General features: G+C 39.9%; 1 protein-coding gene across 1 annotated transcript in view; it reads left to right on the top strand.

Annotated features, from left to right (window-relative positions):
* Positions 1 to 25,872, top strand: part of LOC126183661 (metal-response element-binding transcription factor 2) — a 118,497-nt gene that overhangs the window by 53,133 nt on the left and 39,492 nt on the right. The window contains exons 3-4 of the mRNA XM_049925806.1: positions 21,728 to 21,850; positions 25,371 to 25,574. Of these exons, the coding sequence (XP_049781763.1) occupies positions 21,728 to 21,850; positions 25,371 to 25,574 (327 nt within the window). The remainder of the gene's footprint in view (positions 1 to 21,727; positions 21,851 to 25,370; positions 25,575 to 25,872) is intronic.

Here is a 25,872-nt window from a genome sequence, read left to right as displayed (position 1 = left end):
TCGCCTCTCTAATAGCTCTTCCCTGGTAAGTGCTGACTCGTGGCATAATTCTTCACATTATTATTATTATTATTATTATTATTATTATTATTATTTCCCATTTAATGTCACCTCTCTCTCACCTTTGATCACATACCTGATGCCACTGGAAGGTCTCTACCTTTTAGAATGCATTACAAAGTCCCTTGACAACTCACTCTGCGGATTGGGGAGATAAGTCCATCAACTCCCAGTTGCAAAGCATACATAGTTTATAGGGAAATTCTACTAGATAGCAGTTACAGTCCTTACCTCTCATGTCAAGAAGCATGGCTGCCTATTCCGTCAGACTCGCATGTATGTAAAATCATGTCTGAGTTACAATCTAAACGGGATAATCACTCTTCTGAATTAGGCTCAGAAAAGAGGCATGTTTTTTAAGTAAGTTCCATTTTATTGTAGACACTTGTAGTTCGCACCCATACCGCAACGAGCGCGTGCGTCGTGTACCAGCATGCCTGGGGAAAAACTGTGCTCTGTGGTTCTGTTCTGTGCTTTCAAAATGTTTAAGACTACAAACTCATATTCTTGAGGGGGGGAAAAAACCTTGTTTCACAAAGCACCTAGCATCCAGTGCACATTGGTCTGTTGGTTTTTGTGCACATTCTAAGCTGATTCTGAATGAATCACAAGTTGATTTTTCAATGCATGCATAGTGTAGGTGATGTCTATGTCAGGGGAATCCTCCTCGTATCTAGAAATAAACTTTCCAGCAGGCAAAAGGGGATGGGGCTGTACGAGCTGAGCGGAGTAAAGCCGAATGGTCTGATTATGTGGTTGATTGGGTTTGTAAATGACCAGTGTTGTTATAATTAGTAGTGAAATCCATATATTCAGACTACCACAGTGGAAATAAGTGACTAACAGGAATAGCAGGTAAGAAAGATTATGTATTATCTCCTCAGTGTATCCAAGAAAATGAAATTTTGACAGAAAATTTTTGCTCAGTTCGCTACACTAGTAAGGGCCAGTTGCATAGTCCCCGGTTAGCAGTCGCTTAAGTTCTATTCTGGAAGTAGTGCAGAAGACGCATTGTACGAACATATAAAAATGCTAACTGGAGAATAATTGCACGATAACTATACCGGTGATTCTGGCAGGGTTAGTGAAGTTAACCGGCAAATTAGTTTTGACAGTGGCAGGAATCATTTCGGTATTAGTAATGACAAGATTGTTTGTTAGAATGAGGAAGGAGAAGAAACAGGGACATCACACAAATTATGGAAGAATATGATGATTCCAAATTTATATAAAAATGTCATACTGCTACGTTTCGATCTCATGCTTGAGAAACTGGAGCATATGAATGAAATGTGAAACTAAAATAAAGCTTTTTTGCTTGTAGTAGGCCTAATTGGCATTTGATATTGGTACTTCACGAATTATATTGTCATTATAAAAATGACCATTTGTGCCAAAACAGCCTGGTTTATTTGATGTGTGTTACAATTTCTGCAGTATTAGAAAACCTGTTTTGATTTATCTAACAGACAGTAACAAAAATACGTGTAATCAGTTTGAGAAACCACACCAGTCTTGAGTACTATTTGTATTAACAGCTTTCGAAGTCTTAGACAACGATATTTCGATTTTTCATGTAGCAAAACGTTTGACGAACTTTGTTGACGTATAGATTCTTTCACAGAAAGGAAAGCACGCCACATAAAGCTGTAGCAAGATTAGAGAGAAAAAATGCTAGGAGCTAAGGGTTGAAGAAAAGTGTACTGTCTTGCTTGTGGCTTGTCTTGTACTGGTTTTACATATCCTATATTTAGTTTTATGTCAAGCAAAAAAGAAAGTTATTGCCTAATAGTCAATAAAGAGTGCAAATTTTCTGAGCTCTTGTTCTTCTGATAACAAATAATCCCATATGAACTATTAATTGCGAGGGGTGAAATAAAAGAGATTGCAGGATGTCAAACCGGCTGACTGGGAGCAGGAGAGGCACCACAGGACATTTTAATTTCCACTGTCCTGAATATAGTCTGATGGCATCCATTACAAAATATATGCATTTCAATTCCACAGAGTGAAATACAGTGATGTGCAATAGAAGAATGTTGTGTGAAGAGGTGTGGCACTGCACTTTGGCACACTTCAGACCAAATAACATGCCTTACATTTCCTCGAGCACATATGTTTTGTGTTTGACTCTTCAGAAAGATGTGCACTACAAATGAACATATTTTTGAAAATTCAATTTTTTTACATCCTATCTCAAACCCTCGATGGTGGAGGGCATGGGGGGGCGCCACTATCTAGTATTGCCCAGGTGCGGAAATATCGTAGACCCGGAACTGATACACAGAACAGTCTGAATTATAGTGGGGAAGTGTGTAGTCTCCACGTGACCTGTGTTTGCATTTAGTGGTTTTGCTGTTTCCTCTTCGTTTACTGCTGTCTTGTCAAATGAAAACAAAGCAGATTTCTGTGGCCAGGAGCTATCAAGTGAATTAAAATACATTCACATAATTACGGAAGGCTAAAATATGTTATTAGTTTCAGCTTTTATTTTATTTCCACCTTTCCAACAGTCAAGCATTAATCGCCTTGCAGAGCAATGAAGTTATTTTTGTCGGTTTTCTAAAGAAATTTAGCTTTCATTAATCTTTCCCGCAGAGGCAGTCAATGTATTTGAAACAAAGTGTTTAATTCCACACTATCGGCTAGTTTCAACTGCTCGCTGCATTTCAAGTGCACATTTTCATCTTCTACATGCATGGCATTATGCCATAATAAAGAACCAAATATGATGCAATACAATACTGGTACTCCAAGAAAATTTGCATCCCGTGAACCACACTGAAAAGCTTAATATCAGGTCGAGGTCTACTTCATTGGGAATCTGCACATACAAATGTGCACTTTAAGGATGCAATTCAAATGTGCACATTTTAGTATGGTTCACGAAATTCCAATGCTTTTGGAGTATCCTCTGATGTCTTGTTTCTTTTATGACATAATGTAAGTTCTTTTAATGTTTTACACGTACAAACATACGGGCTTCCTGTGTCATCATAGCTGTTCAAGCACGGTGGCGCCTGTTATCTGGCATGCTCTGACAACTACTGGAACGAACCTGTTTCTAACATGTCACTGGAAAATATTGCGAATGGTAGTTTGAAAAGCATTACTTTAAAAGTAAATTTCCTTTTACGCAAGTTGGCCTATGCACGAGAATGTACGATGAATTCGTAAATCACAGAGTGTTTGGCTTTCATTTAAAAATCAACTCTTTGGTAACGAGCCATTTAGAGGAATTTTGAGCCCAGATCAGACACCTATGACGTTATTATGAGCAAATTGATGTAATACTACAGGATGCCCCCTCTCTCCTGTGTGGTAACTAATTTATTTTTATAAAACTTCGAGGACAAGTCACTGGACTCTGCTAAAAATTTTGTTGGCATATTTGTGGGATATATCCTAAAGTGTAATACGTGCAAAAGAGATCAACATTATACATGAAAGCTTAGCTTCTCTTGCAGTATGTGAACACTTTGCTTTTCTAGTTGCAACACTACATATATTAATTTAAAACGTTAACTTTTCCTGTTCGTGTATTCACGCTACTTAACAGTGATGTTGCTATTGGCTGAGTACTTCATGTGTCCTATGGTCTGAATATCTGCTGTCATCGGCTATTGAGATCACGTGACATGAGCTATCACTGGCTTACAAAACCGCACCGCAATCTCAATTTCAATGGTTCAGAAACTAACATGTGGTATTTGGAATTCAGATTTATACTTCCACAATACAAAAATATGCAGCGTACATGTTGCTGCCCATCAAAGATCTTCCCAAAACATTTTTCTTCCCCTGAGTTTCGTTTCCTAAAGTGCCGGGAAATTCTACGCCTGTGTATAAAAACATAACCATTCAAGGGATTGATAAGTTTTACAATTCCGAGGGAAAATCTACTGTCATTTAACATGGAAAACGTGTGTTTTCACCCGGGAGAAATTGTATTTTTAACGAGGAAATCCAGGAAAAATCCGGGAATTTTTATTTCCTTGTCCATGTATACACCCTGTAGAGTGGATGATTAAATTTGGTGCTGGGAACATGTGTATGAGCACTCAAAGAATGAGGCTACGAATGTACGTATGGGTTGTTGCATGACTGGACTGTACAGCCCGTACAGTATCTTTAGAACCTCTGGTTGCAAGAGTGTGATCCACAATCTTTTCCTTATTGAATCCACTCTTGTCGTTATTGTAGATATTTGCATCTGTGCAGGCTGTCATGAGGGCATGAGTTTCTTGTTGCTGGTCCTCTGCCATTTTCTGGATGTCATTTCTGTTGTGGTATATTTTCATTGCAACAAATTATTTGACTTTACGGCTTACAACATTGTTTTTATGCTTCCAGCGCAAGACCCAACTGTCACTGGCATCAGATCTTGGGAAATTTATCTGTTTTGCTTTTGTTTTCACCCACAATTTGATGTCTCCATCATGAATACATCAATCTTCCTGGCAACAGTGTTTGAAGATCTCCATCACATGTATTGTAATGTGTGTTTGTACTTCTCCTTCACAGAGATTAACTCCCCACTTTCTCAGTGCCATTTCCATTCATGCAACAAACACCATGAAGGACATCTAGTGTGAAATCTGTTTTTCATTGCAGACATCATGTGACGTGCAAAGGTTTGGGTTGGCTTTGGCTGCTTTCTGAGGTTAAGCCAAAATGCAAGCATTTTTATTTTCTTGTTTCTTGAGTAAAACACTATCCTGTTCTCCTTCTGTGGTATTTCATCATTTTCATCGCTAGAGGATCCTTCTAGCAATTATATCGAAGACATCATCCACTCTAGTCCATTCTCTTGGTCACAAACGAACGATTCCACTTGACCTGGTGTTTGCTCATCCATATCTAATGTTTCCTTTTCGGTGACATTCGATGCATTCCATTGATCAATTATGTCCAGTAGGAATGATGCACACTTTCTTTTAATTTTCAGTTATTTCCGTAGTTGTACTTACGCAACAGTCGCTATGCAACAGTTCGATGAGAATGTCAATAACGTTCCACAGATTTGTGTTGCGCAACAGAAGTACCTGTAGCATGCAGACTGGATAGCAACTGCAGACCCATTTGTATGTGTGCACAAACATAAGTATCTAGTCACAGCACGCACATCTGATGTACGCCAGTGCCACCTTACTACTACTACTACTACTACTACTACTACTACCTCCACACGTGTGTGATGCAGTTCTTTATGCTACAGTTCCAGCTGTTTATGGTTATTCTGTAAAACTACAAATGCATTAGCTGCTTCATGAGTGGTATCTTTTCTGTTTCACCTGTCCAACAGAACACCACACGTGCCTATACAAATGTACTCTATGGGTTTGCTAATTTCAACTAATGAAGCGAATGCAGACTGCCAAAAGAACATTGCTAGAAACTCTGAAAAGTTCGTATACATGTCAGGAAAATGTTCTAACACATAACAGTTTCACACGTAAATAGTTAAAAAAATTGTCTTTGGTGGGGTTTGAACACGGGACCTTTAATATGACCACCTCACGCTCTACCAACTCACCCACACGGGATCTACAAAACAATCACGCATATATAAGCTCTGTAGTTCTGGAGTTTCTTTTAATTATCGTTTATACATGTTCTGCTGGATGACAGCACGCGGTATGAACTCATTCGGTGTTTTGATTGATACTCTGTTGATATGCAAAGTTTGGTACTGATGTATCTGACATCTGGAGGTTTGTGTGTCAGTCAGGTCTTGTGTTCTTGATTCGGCCTTGCAGATTTCATCGTGTTGTCTTTTCTTTCTGGAAGTTTGTTTTCTTTTGAGGAATGGCTCGATTTCCAGCTTTCGTGATACATGTGGAGCTTCTTTGATCCGATGTTATATTGGTTTTTCTCTCATTTCTTGCAAGATCTTAATGAGTTCTTGCATTAGTGCTGTAGAATGCAAAATGATAATGCCCTCTTTCTGTATTTTGACATTCACTCTATTAATATGTCAAAGAATGCTAGCTCAAATTGTTTAGGATAAATTTAAAATCCATCGCCACATATATTAGATGACCAGCTTAATAGTTAGATTTTGCAGCAAGAGGGAATTCTTCAGTTTCTTTCAGAGCTTTGACAGCTTCCAATAAGTTATTTAATACAGCTGTAACAGCTAGATGTTTATCTGATCATCTTGTTTGTTCACTTCCTTTTAAGTTGTTTTTTGTACACTTTGGTATTATTTTCCATTGTGTTGTGGATCCAGTAAAGCCAAACAGGCTAAATGTCTCTGGACACTGAATACACGCCCACAAGATTTAAAGAGTGTGTTAGATATAGTACAAACTCTGCGTTCATTCATTTTCATAATTCCGGATTGGACTCATTTATATATGCCGACTATATTAGATCAATTATCATAAGATTGTTCATGTCACTGTTGCACATCCAAACCATCAGCTTCTAGTTTTTCTAGAATTCAATGTGTGTTGTCTTCTTTATTCTTTCCATCGACTTCTATAAAATCAGTAAAACTTTTCTTTATTTCACATTCAGTTTCTGTTACATTTGTTTAATGAATCACCTGTCTTATTTGTTTTGTGAGAGATACATATGCAGTACAGTCAAACATGATGGTGAAATAGTTGGTCTCCTAAAACTCATTGATAATGGTATTTTGAACTTCGTTTGTGACTATATCCATGATTTCATTTTGTGCTGCCTTCGACAAATAGAATACCTGTCCTTTTCAATGTGGTCTAACTAGTAGCACTTTAGAGCAGGATTGTATTTGATGAGCAGAGTTATTGAATTAAGAAAATTTCCTTGATTAGTTTGAGGAAATTTTTCATATCACTCTTGTTTCTTTACAGCTTCAGAAAGAAAGACAGCTTATGGCAAGATACATGACAGCATCTATTACTACATGTAGATTATGTCTCCATTTTTCTTTCTCAGAGTGAATGAATTGCTCTATGTTGCACTCCACATCACAATATAATTAGCTGCAGATGAGTTTTTCTGTTGATAAAACAGTCTTTGTGATGCTTCATGCTCAGATAATCTTTCTGAAGCCTTTTTTCAATTAATGAGATGGTCTGTGCGCAAGGCTGATATATAAGTGCTGGCATATAGCTTGCAGGCTGTACAGTAAATTGTATTTTTTGTTTTTGAATAAACAAGCCAAAATCACGTAATATTTTCCTTATTTGTCATTGTTACAAACCACATGTGTTGTGCCTCAAGCCTACAATTATGTTCTGTGAACCTAAACTCTTTTATTGGGATATTTATCATTTAGAACTACAGCTTGTTTGCTGGAAAATGACTGTTGTTGACCTATAATTTTTTTCTGGTCCAGCCGTGTACCTAGGTCCATTAGATTTAGAATTTTGTCTTTTTTGCTCGACTGCAGTAAGTCACTAGATGCTAGTTCAGGGTTATTTTCATACTGAGATAATATCGACGATGAAGGCTGTTCACCATCATCTGAGGTTAATGACTCGATTCTTCAGTCAAATTTTCTTGAATGTCCAAATTACAAGATTTATTTGAAATATGTGAAATCTTAGTATTGGAATTACTATTGGAGCTTAATGATGCACCTGCTTCGTGGAGCCATCTTCTCCTCTAGGAAGCCAATTCATTTACTACTTCAATTTTATCTTTTGCTCCTTTCCTGTTTTGAGCCCCCAGAAAACTTTTTCTTGGCCCCTTATCATTCACTGTTTATTACCTTAAACTGTAAATAAATATATTTTTATGTTTAATAATAATAATAATAATAATAATAATAATAATACTGATTATTCGCACACCCAATCACCCACATAAACTACGATCGTCACTTGATGTTCAACCTTTCGCATTTAATCTTCACTTCACAACTTGACTCTGTTTTGCTTGTCACATTTGGTATAAAGAACATCAGACATAAAATCAGTTAATCTATCAATATTTGTCTTAAATATGTATTTACAATTGCACAATGCACATAGAGAAATGTTGATCATTAACATGATCTAATTACAGCACATTAATGTAAAAATGATAAACTAACTATGTTGACAATCATTTAGCAGTATGCAATATATAAAGACAACTTGTACTATGTCTTCATTTGACTTTTCAATGTTGTGAAAATGTTCTGCAAAATATTTCACAAAATCTGTATCAGTAGGTAATGACAGAAAACTGTACCTTTTGGAAGGTATGAAGACTGTAATGGGCTACATTATGTTAAAATGTGATCACAATTGGCCTCTACATACTCAGTCAATGGAATGTAAATTATGTAGTCTGACCTTAGGAGATAACAGTTCAGGCTGAGTGCAAGGCTTCTGTCAGAGCTCTGATGCTCAGAATGTGCTAAAGTGATGTACAAAATTTTAATATCGGTAGATGCAGACAAGAGACTTGTGGACCAAGGAATTTCTGGTTGTGGATAGCTGTTTAGGTCACTCATTATACCTAAGTATACGGTTTCATCCACAGTGTGCAATATGTGTGGATCTATTCGCATTAGTGTTTGAATGCTGTCTTTTGAAGGCTGTACTTCAGTGGTGGAGATACATACAGGGTGATTCAAAAAGAATACCACAACTTTAGGAATTGAAAACTCTGCAACGACAAAAGGCAGAGCTAAGCACTATCTGTCGGCGAATTAAGGGAGCTATAAAGTTTCATTTAGTTGTACATTTGTTCGCTTGAGGCGCTGTTGACTAGGCGTCAGCGTCAGTTGATGCTAAGATGGCGACCGCTCAACAGAAAGCTTAGTGATGAAGCAACTTTCCACACTAACGGGAAAGTCAACCGTCACAATGTCTGTATATGGGGCACTGAGAATCCGCGGGAAACAACTCAGTATGAACGTGACTCGCCTAAGGTGAACGTTTTCTGTGCCATTTCAGCCAATAAAGTTTTTGGTCCCTTTTTCTTCAAAGGTGCTACTGTAACTGGACTACAGTATCTGGAGATGTTAGAGAATTGGCTGTTCCCTCAGCTCGAACAAGAAGCACAATAATTCATATTTCAGCAGGATGGAGCGCCACCACATTGGCACTTATCTGTCCGTAACTACCTGAACGTCAACTACCCGAGGCGATGGATCGGCTGCCAGGCAGCCCGTGACAGAGCACTTCATCACTGGCCTCCAAGAAGCCCTGATCTTACCCCTGCAATTTTTTCTTATGGGGGTATGTTAAGGATATGGTGTTTCGGCCACCTCTCCCAGCCACCATTGATGATTTGAAACGAGAAATAACAGCAGCTATCCAAACTGTTACGCCTGATATGCTACAGAGAGTGTGGAACGAGTTGGAGTATCGGGTTGATATTGCTCGAGTGTCTGGAGGGGGCCATATTGAACATCTCTGAACTTGTTTTGAGTGAAAAAAAAACCTTTTTAAATACTCTTTGTAATTATGTATAACAGAAGGTTATATTATGTTTCTTTCATTAAATACACATTTTTAAGGTTGTGGTATTCTTTTTGAATCACCCTGTATATCTCCTGCTTCAACTTTCCATACAGTGATGGACACATACATGTTAGTGCAGGGGTAGTCAAACTTTCTTTCTTACTGCCCACTTTTATATCTGTGTTAATAGTAAAATATTCTAACCACCCACCAGGTCTTCAATAATGGTGCTTTATGAAGTGGGAAAGTCACTTTACTCTACAAAATTTACAAAGCACAGTTACAGCAAATTAAAACATATAATAAATGTACCAAATACTTTGTCAAAATTTTATGAAAAACTGAAAAAAGTGTTTTTAAAACCCCTACCACATACTGCCCACCATGAAAGCTGTAATGCCCACTAGTAGGCGGTAGGGACAGTACTGACTACCACTGTGTTGGTGTGTAGTGATGAATGTGCCGGCCTTCTTCGAAAAACAGATTACTTGCCCTGCGTATTGTTCAGCAAATATTTCTGGATAATAGTTGTTTGGCAGTTTGTTTGTTGCTGTCCTCTAGCAACTGCTGTTGATACTTTGTGGACTTGCCTGCTAACCATGTGTGGGAAGGTTTATGTGGAACATATCTAGACGCCTTTGAATAATATACCAAGGCATATAGAAACTCTGATTGCAGCACACCAGGCTAACTTACGGTAGACTGTCTGTACAGTTGTGCAGTCCTAGTTATTTGTACCTAAACTGTTGTATAAAATATATTTGTCATATGTTGTTCTCAGTATTGCAGTTTTGGTAAATGTTAGTGTAGACATGTGAATGCTGTGGTCCACTTTGTTGTTCTAACGGAGGATTGGTGAGCAAGGAGTTTGGTCTTGCTGTTTCAAATTAATATAATCCTTTGAGTAGGAGAGAGTAGTTGCTCTGTATTAGGGAATTATTATGGTTTTGTCTACTTAGTCCATAGCTGTGCAGCCAGTGTGTCTTGCTGTCACGTGGAGACTCGGGTTCAATCCTCACTACTGCCAAGGATTTTTGCTTGGCTGGAGGTCTCTAGTAGGGTCCATTCAGCCCCCCAAAGACTATTAAGGATTATTTTGTGGAAAAGTAATGTCTCCTTTTTCTGAAAGCTATCATTAACGGCCAGGAGAGTGGTATGCTGATAACCTGATGCTGCAGTACTGTTGCCTAATGGAGTGTTGGACAGAGAAATATGTGCAACATTTGATCAGCAGGCTTCCTACATTAAAGGCCTTGTGAAGTTTGGTTTCGATGTTAATGTGTGAATGAAAAATCAATAACCACTGAATATATCTTCATTTTACTGCTGTTCCCAATCAATGAAGTATTTCCTAAAACAATTAACAGTGAAAACAAACTTTTCCCTGGCTGCTTAACCTATCTTCACAAATGAAATATGCTTATAGTAATGTTGATTTTCATTTTACTGAGAGTAACAATGACACTTGCATATGCAAGACTAAAACGCAAAGCAGAAACTCTTAAACTTCCTCCTCCTCCTCCTCCTCCTCCTCCTCCTCTTTTTCTGCCATTGCACTACAGCAATTGGTGAGACTTGGCTTCTTCTACTATGTTCCTACATGCTACTCTCCCTCCCTCCTTCACCCCCCACTCCCTCCCACCCTCCCTCCCTCACCCCCTGGTCCCACCCTGCCTCACCCCCCCGGTCCCTCCCACCCTGCCTCACCCCCCCGGTCCCTCCCACCCTGCCTCACCCCCCCGGTCCCTCCCACCCTGCCTCACCCCCCCCGGTCCCTCCCACCCTGCCTCACCCCCCCCGGTCCCTCCCACCCTGCCTCACCCCCCCGGTCCCTCCCACCCTGCCTCACCCCCCCCGGTCCCTCCCACCCTGCCTCACCCCCCCCCCCGGTCCCTCCCACCCTGCCTCACCCCCCCCCGGTCCCTCCCACCCTGCCTCACCCCCCCCCGGTCCCTCCCACCCTGCCTCACCCCCCCCCGGTCCCTCCCACCCTGCCTCACCCCCCCGGTCCCTCCCACCCTGCCTCACCCCCCCCGGTCCCTCCCACCCTGCCTCACCCCCCCCGGTCCCTCCCACCCTGCCTCACCCCCCCCCCCGGTCCCTCCCACCCTGCCTCACCCCCCCGGTCCCTCCCACCCTGCCTCACCCCCCCCGGTCCCTCCCACCCTGCCTCACCCCCCCCCCGGTCCCTCCCACCCTGCCTCACCCCCCCCGGTCCCTCCCACCCTGCCTCACCCCCCCGGTCCCTCCCACCCTGCCTCACCCCCCCCTCGTCCCTCCCACCCTGCCTCACCCCCCCCTCCGGTCCCTCCCACCCTGCCTCACCCCCCCCTCCGGTCCCTCCCACCCTGCCTCACCCCCCCCTGCTCGGCCCCCCCCCCTGCTCGCTCGCTCCGTGCCTCGGCCCCCCCCCCTGCTCGCTCGCTCCGTGCCTCGGCCCCCCCCCTGCTCGCTCGCTCCGTGCCTCGGCCCCCCCCCTGCTCGCTCGCTCCGTGCCTCGGCCCCCCCCCTGCTCGCTCGCTCCGTGCCTCGGCCCCCCCCCTGCTCGCTCGCTCCGTGCCTCGGCCCCCCCCCTGCTCGCTCGCTCCGTGCCTCGGCCCCCCCCCCTGCTCGCTCGCTCCGTGCCTCGGCCCCCCCCCCTGCTCGCTCGCTCCGTGCCTCGGCCCCCCCCCCTGCTCGCTCGCTCCGTGCCTCGGCCCCCCCCCTGCTCGCTCGCTCCGTGCCTCGGCCCCCCCCCTGCTCGCTCGCTCCGTGCCTCGGCCCCCCCCTGCTCGCTCGCTCCGTGCCTCGGCCCCCCCCTGCTCGCTCGCTCCGTGCCTCGGCCCCCCCCCCCTGCTCGCTCGGGGCCCCCCGCTGCCCCGGCCCACCCCCCGCTCGCTCCCTCCCTATCCCCCTATCTCTCTCTCTCTCTCTCTCTCTCTCTGTCCCCCCCTCCACCCTTCTCCCCATCTCCCTATATCCCTCCCTCCTTATCTCCTTTTTATCCCCACCACCCAGACTCCCACACTGATGAGATCCTTTATAATATCATCAGTATCCTTTTTTTTCTAGATTTCTCTTTTCTTTTAGTGTCACATCTTTTCATCATTTCCTTTTGTATCATATCCTCTGCTGTTCACTTCAGTGTGTCCTATCCATCATATTTGTCGTGATTTGATGAATTTTACTGTATACCTTCCTGGTGATAATGCTTGTACCTCAGTGTTATAGTGTATCCTTCAGCATTCTTCCTCCCTTATTGGGCCATAAATTTTGCACAGTACTTTTCGCTCAGACATTCTTAAAACATTTTCATCATCTTCTATCTGCATCCATACCTCTGACTCATATGTGACAAGTGGGTGAACTAGGGAGTTGTATATAGTTTTATTCTCATTGTAACGTGGCTGTTTGTGAAGAGTTGCATATTTGCAAAGTAGACTCTGTTCTTGGCTTGTATTCTTCCACTCATAGTCTTCCCAGTGTTATGATAAGTTGATACTATGGTTGGTTCCCAGAGAGGACACTCCTTTGAAACATTTCCCATTTCCATCTTTGGAGTTTTTTCTAGCCTCATTGTGTGGCATTACCATATATTTTGTTTTATTTTTATTTACTATCACGACAAATTTTAATACTTCGTTTTCCATTGTCAGGTATATTTCTTTGAGTGTGTTTGCATTTCTTCCTACTGTTGCAATGCTATCAGGTATGCACATGTCTGACTAGTTTCCATGAATATGGTGCATCGCTTATTTATTTGATTTACTGTGCTGTGCAGGGCAAAATTGAAAAAGACAGTAGAGAGGCTTATCACCTTACTTCACTACTTTATTAAAGACAAAGCTTTGACTTGTCCTATTAAATCTCTTTACTTTATCTCTTCTCTCTGTCATTTTCGTTCTGTTTAGGTTTATTAGCTTGGCACATATACCAACTTATCTCAGCACGCTGAATAATTGTTGTTGATATATGTTGCCAAAGGCTTGTTTGAAATCGATGAATGGGAAGTGCAGATCTATATTATGATCATAGAACTTTTCCATCATTTGTAGTTTTCACGCACTCTTCTATGTTATATCTTATAATCTGGTATTATTATTCCAGTTTACCAGTTATTGTGCATGATTTCAGTTTCCCACATGTGACAAATTAGTGTGAGCAGCTCCCATATTAAAACACCTCCACCATACACTGTTAATTCAGAGTTTATTCCATCTTCACCTGTGGGGCGGGGGGGCTGATTGTTTCTCATATTGGAAACAAACAGAGACCTTTTGCATCATCAACTGTCTTGCATCATTGCCTACTTCCAGCTGCCCTCTTTCTTCTTCAGTGTCTGTTCTTCTTCTTGGCTGGTATTTAGTGTGTCTTTGAAGTATTTTGCCCATCTGTCCACTATCTGTTATTCTTCCCCTATCATTTTCTCGTGTTTACTTGAGCATGTCTTTATTTTCTGGTAGCATCTACAATTTATTTTGCTTACAGCATGTTAGTTTTCTAATTTCAGTCTGTTCATTCAGTCTGTTCTTTCAGTCTTCTAATTATTGAAATTTCTTCTAAGTCCACTCTCTTTTTGTTCTTTTCCACTGCCAATTAGCTCCTCTTAATTGTCTATATTGTCTCATATTATTTCTGGTGTCTCTTTGTAACAATGTCATTCTTGCCCTGTTCTTTTCCTCTATTGCTAACCTGCGATCCTCATCAAACCATTCCTGAATTGTGCTGTTTCTTCTCATGCCTATTATTCCTTTGAAACATCCTTAATGGCTTTTTCGACCCTGCGCCACCTTTTACCAACTAATGCTGGTGGCTTTTCATTACTGAATTCCCTATTTAGTATTAGTTGGTATTTTTTTTTTTTTTTTTGTTTCGTCGGGAATTTTAAGCTTGTCTGAATTCCAGTTCGTCCTCTTTTCTGTTGTATTGTTGTTTAATAACAATGGTCTATCTCTCAAGATTGACCGTGCTGCATTGTGATAAGTCACGGTGTGGTCCTCTGCAGCTCCGTACATCTATAACTGAAGCGAAGTGGCAGGCATTCATAAAATGTAGCCAGTCTAGTTCACTATTATATTGACGGCAGACTTCCATGTGCTGAGGTAATCCCTTTGTGTGGAAAGCAGAAAATTGATGCATAAGAACTCCATTGTCATTGTTTTCTTTGTGCAGTGAATGTTTTCCTGAGACTCCATATTGATGCTCATTCCTTCCAAGTTTTGCATTAAAATCTGCTACCATTAAAATCAACAGTGCAACTAGCTTTTTCCAGGTCTTCATAAAACAGTTCTTTTATTATATCGACCTTTTCCTCCGTTGGTGCATGTGCCTTTACTATTGATATAGTTGTAAATTTCTCTCTTACTCTAGATCTGCATATTATTTCATTTATAGGTTCAAATTCTAATAAGCTTATTCTAGCTCTCCTGGTTTTTATAAACCCTGTTCCAAATTGGCCAGTTCTTTCCTCTGGCACAGTATATGCTAAGAACTCAGATCTGATGATCTCCCAGTTTCCTTGTCATCAATTTTCTGTAGCTCTTCAGTGTCATACTTAAATTTTAAAATTTTGCTGTCCATTTCTTTCATGTTTCCAGTCTGAAGCATTACCCTCACATTCCCATTATCCGGTTTCTTTGTCGGGGTCATGATATGTATTTTCCATCCGGTATCCGAAGCTTCTGTTACATTTCCACGCTTGCCTTTTTTTAAAGTGTAGGGTCATCAGCCCCATGCCCAACACCTAAGCAGTGGCTGCATCGTGTGTTGCCAACCCATGCTAGTCCACATCAGACAGGCTGCCTCACGTAGTGTGAGAGGGCTCAGTTTAAGGGGAGGGGAAAAAAAGTACTCAAGGGAAATATATCAGGAGGGGGGGAGATTTTTTGATGAAATGTTCTTGGTCTACTTTCCATGTCAAATTGGAATAAATTCTCAATCTTTAACTTTTTAATTCTTATAACAGTCATTTAACAGTGATGTATTGGTTCCTTTTTTTAGATGAACAAAATTGAATTACGTTAGAGAATAAAAATCTGTCATCCGAGTATTGCAAATTTGGAGACTGGGCTTCTGAGAATGACGCACTTGAGAAATTCACTGTGTGTTTTGAAGATGAGATGAGATTGTACCTAATGCCAAGCAAGGCAGATAGCAAAGACCATAATATGTTGTTTTAATGCTGGAAATTATGGCATAATTGTTTACAAACCTTTGTAGGCCGCTACACAAGATTTTAGCCATTCCTGCTGGTAATATATTTTGAAAAATTAGCTCAGAAGTGCACACAAATTGCAGGTTATTGTGATGACGTAGTAGATGTATCAATGACAAACAATCCAGAGCATATAGAGAGCATCTTGACAGGTACAGGAATTAGTGTCCAAAATGTGGTTGTAGTGAGATGAGTAAGGTACTGCTCAAACCCTCCAAAAACAAATGTGAAATATATAAATTAAAAAAGGGATAAACGTTCTCTTGATGCCTTCCAAGAGACTGTCCCCATTCCTTCCATATTAACTATGTAAGCATTGACTGTTTGCCGCTTAAATTCAGAGTAGTGGTGTTAACAGCAACTGAACCTCTTATACTCAGTAAATTAATATGCGGAACAAATCCCCTGTGTGGTACATAGGGAACACTAATCAGTAAAAAAAAAAAAGAAAAAAATTCACAGAGAACAACAATCAGAGCAATTAAAAAAAAAAAAAAGAAAAAAGCATGCCAGATGTGAAAGAACGTAAAATCTCCAAGATAGTCAACAGTTTTCAAATGCTCGAAACTTAAGAGCAAGATGTTTTTAATGGTCTCGAAATCTTTCAGAAAATTGAAAAAGATTTCGGTAGTGCCTAAAGTACATTAGTGGCAAGACACAATACCTACATTGCTTGATGGCAGTGGTATTGTACCGACGACAGCACAACTAAAGCAGAATTACTAGACACAGTTTTATGAAATTACTTCAGAAAAGAAGATGCAGTAAGTATCTCAGAATTCAGCCAACATGAGTAATTTGGAAGTAGATACCCCTAGTGTAGAAAAGAAGCCTCGGCCACTTTTTAAAGCCATGTCTTCTGGTCCAGATTGTATACTAGTTAGGCTTCTTTCAGCGCATGGTACGTAATAACTGCTTTTTTTTTTAGCAATCATACATAACTGATCACTGGATGAAAAATCCATACCTAAAGACTGAAAAGTTCGAAGGTCATACCAATATACAAGCAAGAAAATAGAGTATTTTGCTGAATTATAGACCCATACAATTGACAACGATTTGGTGCAGGACTTTGTAACGTATGCTGTGTTCCAATGTAATATATCTCGAATAAAATGATCTGTTGATATACAACCAGCACAGATTCAGAAAATGGCATGGTTTTATTTATTTTAGTTATTTATGCCTTGGACCTTTGGAGGTGACGGAGTCCCACCTCTAATTGACAAACGAGGGACTCCTAAGATAAGACTCTGCAAACGAATGCTAACTAGATGGGGTGCTATTAATATCAGTGGGGGCTACTCTGGGAAGAAGGTAGAGCTGGCAGAGGCTGCAAGTTAGATGGGGTTGGACGTTTTAGCTGTTAGTGACATTCGGGTAAGGGGTGAGTAAGGAGAGGAAGTGGGAGAATACAATGTCTACCTGTCAGGAGTCAAAGGCTACCGAGCGAGGTGGCGCAGTGGTTAGCCCACTGGACTCGCATTCGGGAGGACGACGGTTCAATCCCGTCTCCGGCCATCCTGATTTAGGTTTTCCGTGATTTCCCTAAATCGCTTCAGGCAAATGCCGGGATGGTTCCTTTGAAAGGGCACGGCCGATTTCCTTCCCCATCCTTCCCTCACCCGAGCTTGCGCTCCGTCTCTAATGACCTCGTTGTCGACGGGACGTTAAACACTAATCTCCTCCTCCTCAGGAGTCAAAGCAGGAATAGCACAATGGGGTGTAGGGCTTTACATCAGAAAAGAAATGGAACCCAGCGTAGTTGCAATAAGGTATGTTAACGAACGACTGATGTGGATAGATTTGACAGTGTCTAGCAAGAAAATTAGGATTGTGTCAGTATGTTCGCATTGTGAAGGCACAGATCAAGGTAATATGGATAGTTTTTATGATGCACTCAGTGATGTAGTTGTTAGAGTAAAGGACAAGGACAATGTTTTACTCATGGGTGATTTTAATGCCAGGATTGGAAATCAAACAGAAGGGTATGAAAAGGTTATGGGTAAATTTGGAGAGGATATGGAGGCCAACAGGAACGGGAAAAAACTCTTGGATTTCTGTGCCAGTATGGGCGTAGTAATCACAAACTCCTTTTTTAAACATAAGAACATTCACCGGTATACTTGGGAAGGCAGGGGAACCAGATCTGTTATTGAGTATATAATAATAAATCAAGAATTCAGGAATGCTGTGAGGGTCACACGTGTATTCAGGGTATTCTCTGATGACACTGATCACTATTTAATCTGCAGTGAAATTTTTATTGTGAGGCCGAAAGTGCAGGAGGTCAGGTCCATATGTAGGAGGATAAGAGTGGAGAAACTTCAGGGTAAGGAAATCAGGCACAAGTACATAACATTGATCTCAGAAAGGTACCAGTTAGTTGAATGTAGTCAACTACAGTCATTGGAAAAGGAATGGACAAGGTACAGGTACACAGTACTAGAAGAGGCTAAAGAATGTCGTGGAACAGTAGTGTGTAAAGGTAGGATGAAGCAATCAGCTTGGTGGAATGACAGTCAAGGCAGCCTGTAAAAGGAAAAAGAAGGCGTATTAAAAATGGCTACCTACTAGAACTCAGGTAGACAGAGAAAGTTATGTTGAAGAAAGAAACAAAGCCAAACAGATAATTGCAGCATCCAAGAAGAAATCTTGAAGACTTTGGAAACAGTTTGGAGACTTAGGGTCAAGCTGCTGGAAAACCATTCTGGAGTGTAATTAGCAGTCTTCGAAAGGGAGGTAAGAAGGAAATGACAAGTATTTTGGACAGGTCAGGAAAACTGCTAGTGAATCCTGTTGATGCCTCGGGCAGATGGACGGAATATTTTGAAGAGTTGCTCAATGTAGGTGACAATATGATCAGCAGTGTTTCAGATTTCGATCTACAATGGGATAGGAATGATGATGGAAATAGGATCACATTTGAGGAAGTGGAAAAAATGGTCAATAGATTGCAGTGCAATAAAGCGGCTGGGGTGGATGAAATTAAGTCGGAACTCATCAAACACAGTGGAATGTCAGGTCTTAAATGGCTACACAGGATAATTGAAATGGAATGGGAGTCGGGACAGGTTCCATCAGACTGGACGAAAGCAGCAATCACACCAATCTTTAAAAATTGAAACAGAAAAGATTGTAACAACTACAGAGGTATCTCTTTAATCAGCGTTGTAGGTAAAATCTTCTCAGGTATTGTTGAAAGGAAAGTGCGAGTATTAGTTGAGGAGAAATTGGATGAAAATCAGAGTGGGTTTAGGCCTCTTGGTGGTTGCCAGGACCAGATCTTTAGCTTACTGCAAATAATGGAGAAGTGTTACGAGCGGAACAGGGAATTGTATCTATGCTTTATAGATCTAGAAAAGGCGTATGACTGGGTTCCTATGAGGAAGTTATTGTCTGTTCTACGAGATTATGGAATAGGAGGCAAACTTTTGCAAGCAATTAAAGGTCTTTACATAGTTAGGCAGGCAGCAGTCCGAGTTGACGGTAAATTGAGATCATAGTTAAGAGTAGTTTCAGGGGTAAGACAAGGCTGCAACCTGTCTCCACTGTTGTTCATATTATTTATGGATCATATTTTGAAAACAATAGACTGGCTGGGTGAGATTAAGATATGTGAACACAAAATAAGCAGTCTCGCATATGCGGATGACTTAGTTGTGATGGAAGATTCGATTGAAAGTTTCCAAAGTAATATTTCAGAGCTAGATCAGAAATGTAAGGACTATGGTATGAAGATTAGCATCTCCAAAACGAAAGTAATGTCAGTGGGAAAGAGAGAGAAACGGATGGAGTGCCAAATAGGAGGAACAAAGTTAGAACAGGTGGACGGTTTCAAGTACTTAGGATGCATATTCTCACAGGATGGCAACATAGTGAAAGAACTAGAAGCGAGGTGTAGCAAAGCTAATGCAATGACCACTCAGCTACGATCTACTCTCTTGTGCAAGAAGGAAGTCAGTAACAAGGCTAAGTTATCTGTGCACCGTTCAATCTTTCGACCAACTTTGTTGTATGGGAGCAAAAGCTGGGTGGATTCAGGTTACCTTATCAATAAGGTTGAGGTTACAGATATGAAAGTAGCTAGGATGATTGCAGGTACTAGTAGATGGGAACAATGGCAGGAGGGTGTCCACAATGAGGAAATCAAAGAAAAACTGGGAATGAACTCTATAGATGTAGCAGTCAAGGCGAACAGGCTTAGATGGTGGGGTCGTGTTTACACCCATGGGAAAAGCAAGGTTACCCAAGAGACTCGTGGGTTCAGCAGTAGAGGGTAGGAGGAGTTGGGGTAGACCAAGGAGAAGGTACCTGGATTCGGTTAAGAATAATTTTGAAGTAATAGGCTTAACATCAGAAGAGGCACCAATGTTAGCACTGAATAGGGGATCATGGAGGAAGTTTACAAGGGGGACTATGCTCCAGACTGAACGCAGAAAGGCATAATCTGTCGTAGATGATGATGATGATGATGATGATGATGATAATGATGATGAGTTATTTATTTTTTAAACACAATTTCCTCTTGATTCGTATGAAGTAATAACGCTATCAACGTGGATCTCAAATTGATTCCATACTTATGGATTTCCTGAAGGTTTTTGACACTGTCTATGAATCATCATTTCAGTTTTGTGATTAGATTCATGATTTTATGTCACGAAGGCCACAGATTGTAGTGTTTGACAGGTTGTAGATTCAACCAAGTACCAAGGAATTGCAATTGCAAACATTGCATGGAAAATATTGTGGGAAAGGTAAACCAACATCTGCCTTTTATTGGCAGAACATTTCGGAGATGTAACAGATCTACTAAAGAGACTGTCTACACTGTACTGGTCTGTCCTATTCTGCAGTATTGCTGCATGATATGGGATCTGTACCCGATTTCATAGACATATGACACCAAAAAAAGATCAAAGGACAGACCATTATGTATCATCGTGAAATAGGGGAGAAAATATCATGGATATAAATAAATTGGGTTGATGATAACGAAAACAAAGGCTTTTTCTTTGCCACGTAAACTTTTCATGAAATTTCAGTTGCCAACTTCCCTCTCCGAATGCCAAAATATTTTGACTCCCACCTACATAGGGAGAAATTACCATTGTAATAAAGTAAGAGAAATCAGAGGTCACACAGAATGAGTTAGGTGTTCATTTTCCTGTGTGCTGTTAGTGTGGAATGGTTGAGAAATTGTCTGAAAGTGGTTTTGTGAATCCTTTGCCGAGCATTGAAGTGTAAATTGCAGAGTTATGTAGTGCCCTGGCCGAACATAATTTCAGTCACATAGGATTTGTCGTATCAAAGAAAAGGAGTACAAAAAGTGCTCAAAATGTGAATGACATTCTACTTATACACAATTATATGGTAAGGTTCTCACCAAAATGGTTTGCTGTAAAATTGCATAGTTTCCTTTCATGTAAGTACAGAAGGAATAATTTTTATTCTTATTTATTTTCAGGTTGAATCTGATGCAGTGAGCATAGAATAAAAATATTAAATCAATTTAAAAAAACTATTTTCTGCTTCTTGATACTGTTACCTAGATAAGAAGTGTGGCAGCTATGTTTTTAATGACTGTATTTTCATGGTTCATTGAATCTGTTGTATGGAAATGTAAAATTATGTGTGACTGCTTATGTTGCAGCAAAATTGCTGTTGCAGCTGTAGTTTATCCTACACACCTGCGTAGATAACATGAAAATTTATGAACCTTAAAAAAATTAGGGATGCTTGCATTACCACAACTGTAGAGCCCTCCCTGTCCAATGTTGTGGGATACCCTTTTGTCTGGCTCCTTTGTCAAGACCACTTCATTGTCTTCTGTTCTCCCCTGCTGATGCCAATCCATCTTGATGACACAGATTGCCAAGTTTCTAACTACATGTGAAATCACATCCTGTCATTAATTCTTATTCTTGGTATATCTCAAAGAAAATTTTGTAGATATGGTAATTTCAAGATCAGGACCTGATACTGCATATTTTATGTTGTTATGCACAGTACCTTAAAAGAAATCCCTAACCATTCATTAGCTTAACTTGGTTTTCTCAAACTAATTATATGCTGTGTGTTTTAGGAATCTGATGAAAGTCCTGCAGCACCAGACAGTACAACAAAGGAGCGTTGCTGTTTCACTGAAGGTGAAGATGTACTACTGCAGCAGAAGGATGGCCGTTATTATTTAGGAACAGTCGTTGAGGTATGAGAGATTACAGTACTAGTAATTAGTTTGAAATTGCTTGATGTTGAAGTAATATAATGATAAAGTACTGTTTAATTAGCTTTAAATTCATAATGTTGAAGTAGTACAATGAGGAACTGATACTTGAGTGTGAAAAATTATCACTTAGTTATTAATATAAATTACAGTGGTTATATTTTCAAGAGTGTACTTCTATCATTATTTTTACTGCCCTTTTTCAATGTTAGAATCACACTTAAAATGGACATTTTAGATGTTTGCATAAAGTTCATTGAATGTTAAAACATAAATTAAATCCTAAAATTAACAAACCTGCTTGTAACAGGTATTTCCAATGATCTTGGTGAAATTTGCATAAGAACAATATTATTCCTTTAAGAAAAACTCTGCTTTTGAAGGATAAACATGAAATATTCTACAAATTAAAAGCCAATGTTTACACATTTCCTGATATGGCCAAGTCAGTTTTCTTTTGGTTTCCCCCAAGTGTTGTGTGATGGCAGTAAATGATGATAATTTTTTTCCAGTTGACATGTTCTTAGATCACAGTTTTTGGTAAGTAACCAAATTCTCTTGTATCAGTACTGAAACGAGTGTTGAATAATCTGGAAAAGCAATTTCCATCCTGCCTACCATGCAATCTTGTCACTTGATCAGACGTCAGTCACTGAGACAACGAAGCACAAGCCAAGAAGTATAATTGCTTATTGCCAAGTTTATCAGTTTTACTTTGGTGAAGCTATAGCCAGTAAGTGTAGAAAGCGAAAAATGACAATCACCCACAATGTTGAAGACAATCATAACATGCAACTTTCCAACATGGCAAGAAATATGATTTGGTGCTGTCTTCATTATGTGACATACTCAGAAACAAAGAGGCATTCTTAAATGCTTAAGATACCAGTAGGAAGAACTTTTGATGTTACAATTCAGCAGTGTGGAAAATCTTCTTGTAAAATGATTTCAAGGAACGAGAAGTAATAGCATCGCTATAAGCAGAAACATACTGCAAGAGAAGGCTTATGAAATTGACCTAAAAACTGATGTTGAAATTTTCAGTGCATCAAACTGTTGGTTGAATCATTAAAACTGTGAGGTGGTGGGCATAGAAGGTATAAATTATTGCAAGATCTTTAGATTGCCTTGATTGACAGTATTGTGAGCCCAGACACATTTCCAGTGCAGATGACACTTAAATTTTTTTAAATAATTTAATCTTCAAAACCTATTCTGTTGAGGGTTAAAAATTCCACAGAAGTGAAAAAGTTGAGAATGGATGACTGCACTATTGTGGTTAAATAATGAATGTGATTGTGATGTAAGTGGAAAGTTGCCTACATTGGGAACATTTAGAGCTCCCAAGTGCTTCAAAAAGATCAAAACACTATCTTAATACAAAAGGAATCGCTGGATGATGACAGATTTTACAAGATTTCTCAGTTGCTTAGATGTCAAAATGGGTTCAGCAAGAATGAACATAGTATTTATCACCAACCAATGCCTTTTACATTCCAAGGAAACACCATTTCTGATGAATGTAAATGCTGTGTACCTTCCTCCAAACTATACAAGCCATATGCAGCCTCTGGACCTGGGCAAATACACTCTATTACAATCAGATTCAGAGTAGCAGTTCAGCAGAAGTCAGTTTTATTCCTTGAGAGGAAGGAAGTTGTGAGCTTCAGCATCTACAGACTATGTTCACTGGTGCCTGTCATTGTGTAACACAACCGACTGTGTTAAATTATTTCACAATGGCTGGCTGTTTGTGGTTAAATCAGTTGCTGTTGAAAATGACATTGTTCCATCAGAAGAATGGAGTAAAATCAGATGTTCTTTAAAATGTGTCACTACAACATGCTGACAGAACAAAACAGACAGTGCTTCTTTTCCTTTTTAAGTGTTCTGTGAATCTGTAGCACAGCATATTGGTGAGTTTGTAATTAAATAACACTTAAAATTTCCTAAATGTGCTTGATTTGTGATTCTGGGTTATTCCTTTTGTGTACTTGGGCAGAAAACTTGATTAAGAAAAACTGAGTGGGGTTGCGCAGTGGTTAGCAAACTGGACTCACATTTGGGAGGACGATGGTTCAAATATGTGTCCACGCATCCAGATTTAGGTTTTCTGTGGTTTCCCTAAATTGCTCCAGGAAAATGCCATAATGGTTCCATTGAAAAAGCCCAACAGATTTTCTTCCGCATGCATCCTTAAACTGAGCTTGAGCTCAGTCTCTAATGACCTTGTTGTGAATGGGACATTAAACACAATGTTCCTTGCTTCCCTTGTTGTTTAAGAAAAAAATATTTGGACCACTAGAGATTCTTTAAAAGGAGTTGTACTTTATGTATACGGGCATCAGAACAGTAGGTGTTGGGATAAGTGAACTAAGTTAAAAGAAAGTTTTTGAAGGGGCTATGTATCCTTAGCTCTTCTGGTGAGTTAAATTAGTGTGAAGCTCTTGGGTTTCTGACAAAGAGAGTTCATCACAACTGCATGATGTTTTAACTAAATTAAATGTGCTGTCCGGCCCAGTCATCAAAACAGCAACCAGGAATGTATCTCGACAGAACACCATCAGAGGGAGGATTTCCATAAAAATGGTAATGGGGAGAGGCAGATAAAAATTTCTGTCTAAAGAATCCATAAGCCCAAAGTTGATGGTCATGAGAGAAGTAGATATGCCTTCCTTCACTATGCAGATCCAGTTACTTCCGCATTCTTGAGGATTTTAGACATTATATCAGTATTCAGAGAACCATGGATAGCAAATAACTGTATCAGCTCGATTAATGACATGGTGTCTACAGCATCCAGTGAGAGTGAGGCTGATACATTGGCCAGGTGCAACACTGTCTCATAGCACTTCTTGCTGTATGTTAGTTGAGAACATATTTTACAAAAACACAGACTACATAAAATTCATTTTACCTGAGTGATATATAAGCCGATTGGGTTTTGAGACGGTGAAGCACAGAAAACTTCTGAATCAGAGTTAATAATTTCCTCGTAAACCAAGATAGGGTTATCAGCTCAGTATTGCATGTATCCCCACATTAACAGCAATACACCAACTAGTGCACCTCATCAAGAGGTGGACTAAGAGTTGGAACCTACTTACTACCACACTGAGAACTGAACATGACCTCTTCCACTAAAAGATGTGCCCATGCAGTTGGAGGGCAGTTGATCTGTGATAATAACTACGAAAATAAGAAAATAGGTATTATCATCTTTGCAAGAGGATGACAGAGCTGAATTTAATTAATGCCACTGCTCTGCCATGAGCTAATTTGGCTGAAAACCATAGAGCTGTGTATACAAAGTAATTTCTGTCATTTTTTTAAAAAATGAAACAAAATATTGTTTAATGGAAGAAAACCTGCAAATTGTGGACACTTTGTGATTTCACTCTAAAATATTACATTTTCTGCCATTTATATAATAGATATATTGAGTGCATTAATCTTGCAATTACATGTTCATTCCCATACTGATGATTGTTGTACATTCCAGGTTGATCTGTCAGCAGAAAAATGTTTGGTGAAATTTGGGGACAACACTGAGAGTTGGTCATCATTTAAAGACTTGGCAAAATTATCGCATCCAGATTCCTCAAACATTCTATGTGTAATCTGCAAAAAATCTACTCCAAAATCAGATAATGAGATAATTGTATGTGACAAATGTGGTCGTGGTTATCATCAACTGTGCCACCAAGTTAGTAACTTTATATTTTAGTACAAATAGATTCTTCTGAATTGAATTTATTGTGAATGATAAGTGGTACAAAAATAATTAATGTATCATTTTCTTGTAAATATTGTTTTTATAATTGCTTTGTATTACTTGAGTGCAGTCACAACTAATTCTGTTGAACAAGATGCCATTATATGTTAATGATAATACTTCAAATATTAGATGATTTTCATCATTTCCTATATCAAGCAAATAAATGAACAAAAGCTTTTTGGCATGACGCTCTTCTGGGTGATTGGAGAGGGGTGTGAAATGGAGG

Source organism: Schistocerca cancellata, chromosome 4 (genome assembly GCF_023864275.1).
Source record: "Schistocerca cancellata isolate TAMUIC-IGC-003103 chromosome 4, iqSchCanc2.1, whole genome shotgun sequence".
NCBI classification, from domain to species: domain Eukaryota; kingdom Metazoa; phylum Arthropoda; class Insecta; order Orthoptera; family Acrididae; genus Schistocerca; species Schistocerca cancellata.
Note: the sequence above shows the minus strand (reverse complement) of the source record. Positions and strands in the feature narration are given on the sequence as shown.